This window comes from Periplaneta americana, chromosome 13 (genome assembly GCF_040183065.1).
Source record: "Periplaneta americana isolate PAMFEO1 chromosome 13, P.americana_PAMFEO1_priV1, whole genome shotgun sequence".
Classification (NCBI taxonomy): domain Eukaryota; kingdom Metazoa; phylum Arthropoda; class Insecta; order Blattodea; family Blattidae; genus Periplaneta; species Periplaneta americana.
This window is the reverse complement of record NC_091129.1, coordinates 22,573,803-22,585,763: the sequence shown is the minus strand read 5'-3', so window position 1 is coordinate 22,585,763 and position 11,961 is coordinate 22,573,803. Positions and strand designations below refer to the sequence as shown.

Here is an 11,961-nt window from a genome sequence, read left to right as displayed (position 1 = left end):
AAGGGGGCTGGAGTCAATAAATAGAAATATCTCGCTTATGATTGATTTTTTAGAAAAATGTTACATTACGAACGTTTCTTTAAAAAATATTTCCTACAAGTTGTATTCTATGCAAAATCTTGATCAGGATGATATTTAACGAGATATATGAGTTTTAAAATAACGATGCTTCTTATATTAATCATACTAGAACAATGAATTGAAAACAAATGACTTTACCTTTACTTAAGAAGGCCTTGCATAACAAACGGAAGATATTCAATTAACACTATCGTTACATGGATGTCATTGTAATCTATAAGCATTTAAATGTTTGTCAGTATTAAAATGTAACGAGAGAGTGTGTGTAAGAAGTAATTTAAGAAAATACTTAACCGATCTGGATAATTCTTTCACCATTAGGAAGTGTAATTCCTCCAGATGAACATATTCTATAATATCATTATGGTAACCTCGGAGCGAATCGAGGGCTGAGCACAAATATGAAATATGGTAGGATTAAAACAGATTCTTAAGCACAGAAACCGTGATATATTGTCGAAATATTGTTATTACTTAAACGTATCTGAGTGAGCCACGATAAGCTATAGCCCTACTTAAACTCTATTTAGTCCACATAAAGTGTTAATTTTATACTACATTTTGATTTCTTTTTGTTCACGGAACATAACGATTTATTCTTTTATTAATAATAATAATAATAATAATAATAATAATAATAATAATAATAATAATATTAATAATAATATTGAAATGAAAAGTAAACTTATTTCAATTGCATAAAAATCATATACCAAATATTATTTAATACTTATGCTGATTTCATTTACAGAATCAGAGAATTATTTGGTCATTTCAATTATTAATCAACTGAATACCCATTTTGCATTAGAAAACTGCATTAACATTCCGTGCGATTGAAGACTGTCCCAATTCCAGCATTTGGGATGTTCTTCAACTGTATGAGAATTTCAGACTCCTGTATCACACTGAAGGAAATTAAGTTGGGTTACTGTTCTACAGCAGTAAATGCATCTTGAGTAAAACTAGAATTTTTAATTAAAAAAACAGTTTGGACAATTTTCAAATCAAAGGTTAATTTGTCTCCTTGATGATTTGGAAAGAAGTAATTAATCTGAATCATTTCAAGGGAAAAATTGTTCCGTGGCCGGGTATCGATCCCGGGACCTCTGGTTGAACGTGCCAGCGCTCTGCCACTGAGCTACCCGGGAACTCCACCCGACACCGTCTCAACTTTTCCCTTTATATCCACACAACTCGCGTGGGCTGACGAAACGCCAGAGACCCACATCGAGCGCACACAATCTCTGTGTAATTAATCTGTTAATTAATGCCAATCATTTAAATGGAGATTGCTACATTTTATATTTCTTTAAGGGGTTAGGTACAGCTTACAGCTGTAAAATTTTGGATATATTCAACAATTCTTTCCTCCATTACTGTATCTTGTACAATAACGAAAATTAGTATGTTTAAAACACTATTCTTCAGCTATATGAAAAAAAATATTATTACGATTTAAAAAATTTACACTTCTTTTTTTTTTTTTTCAAAATTAATTTTACTGTGCAGTGATGAAGCATTTTCCACATAACTCAAAAACTATCCAGATGAAATTTCTTGTGTGTATTAATGCATGTCATATTTACAAGATGATACAAGATCACTTCTCTATCTTTGATAGATTGTATGATAAAAATAAATTCATTTTACAAAATGGTCAAATATCACTATTTTCTTCTAAATAAAAATAAAAAAAAATATTACTTATTAAGGAATGTAGTTGAAAGAGCATGATATTGTAAGCATGAGTTTCAGCAATAAAATAAAAGAGAGAGAACATGAAAAAGTTACCAAGTTTATGAGTTATGAGGGAAACGCTTCATCACTGCACATTTTTAATTTTGAAAAAAAAAAAATATATATATATACGGTATAATTTTTTTATTCGTAGAAGTATTTTTTCCATACAGCTGAAGGACAATGTTTCACACATACCAATTTTCATTATTGTACTAGATACAATAATTGAGAAAAAAAAATATTGAATATTTCCAAAACTTTTACTGCTGTAAGCTGTACCTAACCTCTTAAGCCAGTGATGTCAATTGATGCCCATAGGAGCAAGCGCGCGCTTTAGAGCTCAGGAGAGCCTGAGCGCTTTACAGCGGAAAGGAAAGACACAGACGTAAGTGGTAGTACATGCCGCTTGGTAGAGCTATATACAGGGATGGCCAGCAATGATTCAATAGATAAAGGGAAGAGAACTTATTAAAACTGTATCCATGGTAATTTTTAGATTTGTCTGAGAAGTATAAGTACATTATAAGAATGTCAGTTTTAATTTTAATGCTCGTTTTTCACAAGTTTGATTTTTTATTCAAAATAAATATTTTCTCAACTTCCTTTATAGAAAAGTGAAATTTTCAGGTATAGGCCTATTTATTCAGTAGCCTTACAGAATGTTTGCGTAAATCTAATATACGTAAATACGTATTAATGAAGATAGTGTATTGAAAAGTTTTAAAATATTCGCATGGAAAATGTTTGTAAGGAAATGAATTAATAAAGCAGCTACTGTTACATCATAAGCAAAAGATACGTGCCCATGTGTTGTAAAAATGTCAGCTTCAGCAGATTTCGAGAAAATAAGTTAATATTCTGATGTTAGGAAATTGCTAACCAATATCATCTTAAAAGCATAATACGATAAGATTTGTAATGGAATATATTAGTTGCACTTAAAACATATACAGCATCTAGGTAACTTTGCTTTGTACTCTAGTTTTGTTTTCATTAGTTTATTGATTACTTTTATAAGGCTAAAGGTATCATCAATATCAATAACAACGTATCATGTCATAATCAATCTCTTTTTGGGGGGGGGATATCACTTTCTTCATGAATGATGTATTTCATCCATTTAGTCCAGTATAGTTGTACTACTATTGAATTTACGTAAATATTCCTTCTTAACTCTTTATTATGTTATTAAGATTTAAAACACAACTGCAATATTAAGAAATTGGTATTAGTACTTTTATTTTACAGACAATATAGATAATATCAAACACAAAGCAGCCATATAAAAATAACGACATAAAATTTCACGTTCCGTTTGAAATTTGTGCACCACTGTTTTCTTAATCCAGCAGGCTTCTTATTCATATACACAACCCTTCCTCTTTCCATACTTAGAGCTTGATGCCCGCGCAGGACGTCAAGATCAGAAAAATGCGCTTGCTTTGACATCACTGCCTTAAGCTATTAGACAATAATTATGGGTTAATCCTTTCATTTAATGGTTATATTAATATGAACTGTCAATGTACGTTGAAAATTTTTCAAAGTCTTCAGAATTATAATAAAACTTTTCGTCATAAAAGAATCAATAGTAGCTACTTCGGATATCTTCAAATTTAACATTTCAAATGATCAACTTTAAGACTTAAATCGGAAATTCTTTCACATTTTATTGTCATACATTAATCATACCTACTTATTTTTAGGTTAGTTTCTTCAGAATATAAGGTTTGTTAGTTGATATTCTCGAATATATGTTATTTTTTTCTAAAATGTATTCTGAGTTTTAACTCGATAATTCATAATCGATCCTTATCTCTTATTACTTATCAACAAACGAGATCGTTTTCACTCTCATTTCAATGTGTAATTAAAAATGTATCACCGTATGAATTTGACACAATAAGAAGCTTTTCTTAAGCAGAGAGGTGGACAACGAATATATAATCAAATATTTAATTTAGACTAATATCTTGTCATGATAAAAATTATACTCAACTATACGCACAATATCAAAATAATGTATATTCCTTGTTGCGAATAACAATACGGAAAATAAATTGATATATACTTTTAACGAGAATTACAGTAGGATTATTCGTGTCACATTTTTACTTGTTTCAGACGTAAGAATAAAAACGTTTCAGATTATTATTAATTGTTACATTCTTTAATTAAATTTTTCTACAAGCTTCTTACCTCCCAAAGGAGAAACTTCGAGAACATATTACTTAATATAAAATTTATCGAAATATTTAAAATGTTCTATGCATATCATGAAACACCAGTGAAGTAACACAAATTAAAACCAATTTCGACCAATTAACGTCGGTGTGAAATTCACGTCTGATTTCGTGTGCTGAGTGAACACATAGATGCCATCTGCTGTAAAATATGGAGTTCCCATTGCTGCAGGATACGTTTAATTCATATATGCCTGTCGACAAATTATTATTTGAGATATAAAATTTGTAATTTTGTAATGATTTATTTAATAATTAATGACATTCATTTAATTTTCTGCTATTAATTGTTTGAAGAACATAGAAGTTCAATGGTTAGAAATAGAAATTGTGAAATAGAATGGAAACTAACTAAAGAATGAACTGAGATGTTAGGGAGTTAATGAGGTTTCTGAGCTCACAAATTGATACAAAAGTAAAAGATGAAGTAGAGTGGGTTTGTCTGACAAGCAAATATTCTCATGGGAGCAGATAAAAAACTATTATTTTTTTTATCTTCCACCATGTTAATAATGTCGAAACAAGTGCTTATACAAATTTTGGCCACTCGAGCGCAATTACGAGAGTTGTAAAACACAATTTCATGGAAATATTTATTGGAACACATGCAGAAAATGTTGAGATACTTTTCAATATATTCCCCACCGCAATTGAGACATTTATTATACTGTGGGATCAACTTTTGTACCTTTTTGTCCTAGAAGTCTGCCGCCTAGGATCGGAACCAGTGTTTGACAGCTGTCTACACCTCTCTGTCGATCCCAGGTTATGACAAATGCCTCAATTCCAGTGGAAAATATGTTGAAATATAGCTCAACAGTTGTTGTATCTGTTCCAATAATTTTTTTTCAACGAAATTGTGTTTTCTTTCTGTAAACGATCCCAATCAAACTTATTTTAACGGCCCTCGTAATTGCGTTCAAGTGGCCAAAATTTGTACAAGCACTTGTTTTGTCATTATTAACCTGGTGGAAGAAAAATATCAACATTTTTATCTGCACCATGAGAATGTTTGCACGTGAACTATCTTCAGCATTGACACGAGTGGTAAACCATGTTCCGTCGCAGGATTCTGTGGAGTAACTTCGCGCATATGGGGGCGGAGTCTATCTGGGCCGGAGTGCATTGCGGGCAGTATCAGCTCGAGTCCGCTAAGGGATAAGATGCTCGTAGTAGTAGAGTGATTTATATAGAACTGACACATTTCTTTCATTAATTGTTTCAAAACGAATTGTGCTAGCGACAACTTATTATACCTAAAATGTAGAGGAATTTTGGGAGATTATTTACCTCTATAGCAAATGTTGTCCGGCGTTGTCAAATCCGGAGATCTCGGTGGCCACAGGTTCCTGGAAATTATTCGGTCGTCACATAACCGGATAAATGGAACCATGCTTCATCTGTGAACCATGTGTTGGACAATATGGCAGGATTTTGCACAATGACCGTCTGAAACCAACGACAATAATTCAATCTTTTATCCTTATCTGGTTCCTGTAGCTGATGAACAACCGTAACCCTATATGGCTTTAGGCTCTCTGACACATTGAGTAGGTGTACCCTGTCTCCTGCGACAAACGTCTTAATGATTTTTTGGGTGACTGCTCTAGTCGTGCTCTTACGTCAACAACCGTGGGAAGTCTAGATGAACGATGCTTGCCCTTTTCACTCACCAGAGATCCAGTTGTTTCCAATTTGTTTACCAGTCCCAGTATTGTGATTCTTTTGGGAGGATTGCGAACACCAAATTCTCTCTGGTATGCCCTTTGAGTAGCTGTAATTGAATTCGTAATCCAGTATTGCTTTACAAGGAAGAGTCGTTGATTTAATGTGTACTGAATTTTCACGTCGACACAAAATGTCGAAAACAGCTGCCAACAATAGGAATAAAACATAAACATCTGCGCATCTAGTGACTTACTGTCGTTGGTTTCAGACGTTCATTGTGCAAAATCCTGCCATATTGTCCATCACATGGTACACAGATGAAGCATGGTTCCATTTATCCGGTTATGTGACACCGAATAATTTCCAGGAACCTGTGGCAACCGAGATCTCCGGATTTGACAACGCCGGACAACATTTGCTATAGAGGTAAATAATCTCCCAAAATTCCTCTACATTTTAGGTATAAGAAGTTGTCGCTAGCACAATTCATTTTGAAACAATTAATGTAAGAAATGTGTCAGTTCTATATAAATCACTCTGTAGAAGGTGGAGTAGAGTTCAGATAGAAATTATCCCCTCCTGCAAGCGATTGCTCGCTTCGTTCTAGCAACGCCTCCCCCCAGAGCAGTCAGTGACCGTAGCCCTCCCACATACTACATGCGCAGAGGTCTTGTTTCGTGTTTCCACTCCACAGATATCCGGGACGGACCATACGTACACGAGGAATGCAGGTATCCCACAACCTTTCGAAGCCCTACTTTGCATGCGCTTGTTCTGGAGTTGGGAGTGTTGTCAACACAGCAGGCGGCGGGCGTCTGGACCTGTCTTCGTTACATTGCAGTCTTCATTCGTTGAGTGCGGTTGTTCAACACGTGGTGACGTCATCTCATACGCAGCTCTCGGGCAGTCGGTTGGCCATGAGCCTCTCCTTGATGGCGGTGCCGTTGAGCTCCATGTCCGTGGCGGCGACGGCGCCGGGGGTCACGCAGGAGGCGGAGCCCGGGGAGCTGGAGTGGCCGCCCCCGCTACTGCCGCCGCCGGGCAGTCGCAGGTCCTTGGGACGGATGTCCCACGAGTACGCCGACACCGTCGCCGCAGCCGCGTACTGGTGGCACTGGAACAACACGCCAAATGTTAAAGGTACTGAACGACAGGACAAGTTCGAGATATCAAGTGGATTCTGCGTCTAAAAACAGTATTTCGCCAGTTTTGATTAATTTACTGGAGCCAAGTGAAGATTTCCTAAGTTACCGAACTTACGACAAACTTATAATAGGAGAAGCTGTACTGAACTTGAAACACATTCGCAAAACATTGGAAAACTGTGGTTAGAATTACACAATTTAACAGAATAAATGGAACTGGCAATATATTAATTCACATTTGGATGCTACAAACTTTGCGAGAGGAAGGAATGCCATGAAGCAAGTCTGCACAAGGTTTGCTCTCTCAGAGTCGCTCACAGCTCGAGAGCGGAATGCAGATATTAGCTGCGCTCTGTATAAGGGTGGACAAGAAGAAGGGGTGATCTCGTACAAAATATAGATAGACAGACAGACAGACAGACAGACAGACAGACAGACAGATAGATAGATAGATAGATAGATAGATAGATAGATAGATAGATAGATAGATAGATAGATAGATAGATAGATAGATAGATAGATAGATAGATAGATAGATAGATAGATAGATAGATAGACAGACAGACAGACAGATAGACAGACACAGAGACAGAGAGACAGATTAATAGACAGACAGACAGGGAGACAGAGAGAAAGATAGACAGACAGATAGATAGATAGATAGATAGATAGATAGATAGATAGATAGATAGATAGATAGATAGATAGATAGATAGATAGATAGATAGATAGATAGATAGATAGATAGATAGATAGATAGATAGATAGATAGACAGATAGACAGACAGACAGACAGACAGACAGACAGACAGACAGACAGACAGACAGATAGATAGATAGATAGATAGATAGATAGATAGATAGATAGATAGATAGATAGATAGACAGACAGACAGACAGAGAGACAGACAGACAGACAGACAGACAGACAGACAGATAGATAGATAGATAGATAGATAGATAGATAGATAGATAGATAGATAGATAGATAGATAGATAGATAGATAGATAGATAGATAGATAGATAGATATAGATAGATGTCAAGTGGATTCTGCTCGTGAGAACAGTAGTTAGCCAGTTTTGATTAATTTAACTGGAGCCGAGTGAAGAATTCCTAAGTTACCGAAATTACGACACATCTATAATCGGAGAAGTTGTACTGAACTGTAATAGTAATATACGTTACAAGAGCGGTATGTTGACGTTTTCATGGTCGAGGAAAAGATTGAAAATGCGAAACATAGTTGAGCTTTTTTAATTTCCGAGAACATGAAAACAAACATACCGCTCGTGTATCGTACATTATTTTGTGCGAAGATCGTTTATTACGTACCTGAAAGACGAATTTCTAATTAGTTGCAATGAAATCTCTATGTTGATTTCTGTTTAATGACGGCAACTTCGGAAAACCAAAATATCTTTCTTCAACATTGTTGCTATAAAATGTTTTCTGTGTTTACTATACTGCAGCAGGCCGTGATATACGTCTGTCTTTTTTTCCCCCAGTCTATAAATGCGAACTTAAAACAAACGGTAAGATTATGTAATGATTTATTTTTCATTTTAATATTTTAACAATATTATTTATATAACATACTGCAGTAATAACATCGGCATCTGGAATCTTGTTGATTTTTTCACGGCTTCCTTAATGTTACTTGTATCAGGAATGCAATAAGTTTCGTGGAGTAGTAGACGTTACTTAATTTTTGCAAATATTTAAAAACAATAATTAACATTGCAATTTAGGTGAAATTGCAGTGGTAAGTTTCCAATTTATAATTATTACTATGTTAAACGTCTCTAAAAATAATATGTTAAAAGCCTAAAACAGTAAAATGAATGTCGCGCTTAAGCGGTAAGATGAGGGAAATTGTTATGTGTGTTACGTTGGGAATACTGAATGTGGTATTTCACACTTACCGCGTATTGGTTCTGTGCGGAAATCAAGCAAATACGCACGATCTCGCACAAACACATTTGCAAAACACTGGAAAACTCTGGTTGGAATTAACACAATTTAACCTCTTCCCTTACTATATATTTTACCAGTTTTGTGAAGAAAAGTGTCATATTTTTTTTATTTTCGTAAAGAGGTCATTTAATATTACAGAATCACTGTACATCACTAATTTTCTTACATACCCAAAAATCACTATGAAATAGGCATACATTCATACCTGAATTATTATCCCGAGTTATCTCGTGCACCTTGATTCCAGTCTGGTAGTTGCCCCACTTTGATTTTCTCCTGAACTATCTACCAACTTATGTTTTTTTATGGATTAATATATGAGGTACAGTACCAGTGCTGTTATCAAGGCGTTAAATGTTGCTTGTCGTGTGATAGACTCGAAAGCAGGGTATTACACACAGTGGCACATTGCATTCCGGACAGTAGTATCTGCCCTCCTATATGAGAGCGTTTTGAGAAGAATGGTGTAGCAGTCATTGAATATTTGTACCAGTACATCTGTTCTTCAGGTTTGTGAATAATGTTCTGCAGTATCACTATGCCCAAAGTACACGTATTTCAGAGTCGGTAGTAGGCCGCCACGAATTATTTCCAGCAATCTGTGATCACTTATTAGCATGCCGAATCGTCTCCTCGAATATAATGCTGATGAGGTCATTATTAAATAATAATTTAGAAAAATTGTGTATTATCGTTATCAGACATGATGTTAAAATTTCAGGGATTGGGGACCCCGGAGGTGCAGAAGAAATGGTGCCAGATGTCTTCTATTAAAACCACAGTCGAAAAGACGCGACATCAAATGATCTGAATTTGTTTGTTGGTCTATAACTTCGTCTTCTGATACCGATGTTGCATTTCCTAATCTTTTACAGGAATATATTCCTGATCAAAAGGTTCGGAATCACTAACTTGATCCATCTTTACACAAAACAGCACAAAAAACACTAAACACAAACAGAAACCGCCAAAAGTAACTAGCATCTGAGGTGTATAGTTCCAAAACCCGACATTTGCTTTCTAAGTGGTTTAGAGAAAAAGCCAAAAAACTATCTGTAGTATTTCCAGTGTTGAAATGTGCAGGAAATTTTTATAATAGTCTTTAATAGTAAAGCTGAGGATAAAATTACATGTTTGAACTAAAAGTATGTATTTTTGTAAGAGTTATTAGATTATTAAATATGAACATGTCGTGTTTTGGAACTAACTATTGCATATGTCGGATTTTGGAACTAACAATAAAATATATGTCGGATTTTGGAAATTCTAATAACATTATTTCCCATAAATAATCCACATTTTATACTAAAAAGCTATTAATTTTATTGAATCAATGGAATGTAATAAATCAATATTCATTAAGTATGAAGTCTCGCCCACCTCATTGAATATTACACGTCTACTATGAAGTAGCCAATGTGTATTATTACCATTTAATACGAGAAAAATTCGTACCGGCACCAGGAATCGAAAGAGAGAGGTTCGGCCGGCGCCATGGATCGTGTCCCAGCATAGCTCAGTTGGAAAGAGCGCTCAGCGCGCAGAGCTGAGAGGTCCTGCGTTCGATTCTCGGTGCCGGTACGAATTTTTCTCATATTAAATGGTAAGAATGTAATAAACAATTCTCATTCATTTATATATATCATCAGAATATTATATTTAACCTTCACTAAGTGTACATTTTAAATCCTGAAATTCTCTTCTCCCTGTGGTTCACAGAGAGTCAATCTTCTTCATCCTCATCCTCGTTATAAATACGGTCTGTAATATTCTTGCAATATTCCAAAGTTTCCATGTCTCTCCAGTTATCTTAAACATTTCTTTAAGTAATTTGTTAACATTACTTAGTCCGTCCTTATAGATTATGCATGTGTTTTTGTGCAAGTGTGATTTTTCCATCCAGAGCACGTTTTCCCCTTTTTCAAAATCCTTTGTACAAATTTACAATTCTTCTATAGTTTTGTTCACCCCTTATCGCAACTCAATTTTTTTATTCCCTTATCTTAATTATTTTACAGAATTTTAGTTTGAAATGCCAGCCATTTGGTGGCTTCAAAACAGTTTGTATATTCGTTTTCCACCCATAAACTGGACAGTCTGTACTCAACTTGTTTATGGTGTCATTGTTCACGATATTGCAGTAATCTTCGGATTTCATAATGTTAATCTTCTTTGCCTCCTTCTCAATTCCATAAAAAAATTCTATCCGTTGGTATGGAGGAAATGGAGTGACTCATTGTACCTAATTTTTCGATGAAGTCTTTCATAGCATATCACTTTATTTCACATTTATTGCTACATGTATCCCCTTCTCTTCCTTTTTTACTGGCGGAAGTCCAATTTTTAAATGCCACTTAAATACAAGTCCCACCCAATTCTTTGACACTTGCAAGATTTTTAAGAAAGTTTGTCGGTAAACTGGTAGAACACGACCTGCTCCCATCCCCTGATGTCTCACTGTTCTATTAACAAAACATGTTTTAGGATAATCAGCTGTTGCGTATTCAGTATGAATTCATCTTGAACCAACTTATTAGGGACGCTGCAAAACACTTTGTAAAAGTGGTTGATATGACGCTAAGTTAGGAAACTTCATTGGTTTATGGGAAAAGTTTTGAGTTCTGAGAGAGTAGCGACCAATAATCAATACAAAAAATTATCAAATACAGGCAAGCATCGCACAATCACTGTAAAGACAAACATTACAGTTAGCATAAAACTTAACTTCCTATCCCTTTTCTATGTTTTGTCTAGTTCTTTGTATCGCCGACTCTCCTTCTTCCACACCCAGACTCTGAAGGCGAAATCCGTATGTGAGATTCTATGAAAATTTTACTTCTATAACAAGCTCACACAACACGTCAACACTTTGTAAAAATCTGCACAGCTCTGAAGTACCAATATAATGAAGCATATTCTTATTCAGCTAAAGTTCCATTGTCAATTTTCCCAGTCAGTTCCGTGCACTGAAGAATTATGATATTCTAAAAGAAATCACACACTTTCTTTATCTTGAGCAAAGATGTCGACTTCTGAAACGTTACTGGCCTTCATAGTTCACACAATGGCAGTGTAAATGTCGGACTTTGGAATAAACTGCATATG

The 11,961-nt window shown here is 35.0% G+C and overlaps 1 protein-coding gene across 1 annotated transcript in view; it reads right to left on the bottom strand.

The window, feature by feature from the left end:
- Positions 1–6,203: 6,203 nt before the first annotated feature.
- Positions 6,204–11,961, bottom strand: part of LOC138712641 (neural cell adhesion molecule 2-like) — a 1,205,141-nt gene continuing 1,199,383 nt past the window's right edge. Inside the window, exon 13 of the mRNA XM_069844609.1 lies at positions 6,204–6,849. Coding sequence (XP_069700710.1) covers positions 6,622–6,849 — 228 coding nt within the window. The 3' untranslated portion in view covers positions 6,204–6,621. The remainder of the gene's footprint in view (positions 6,850–11,961) is intronic.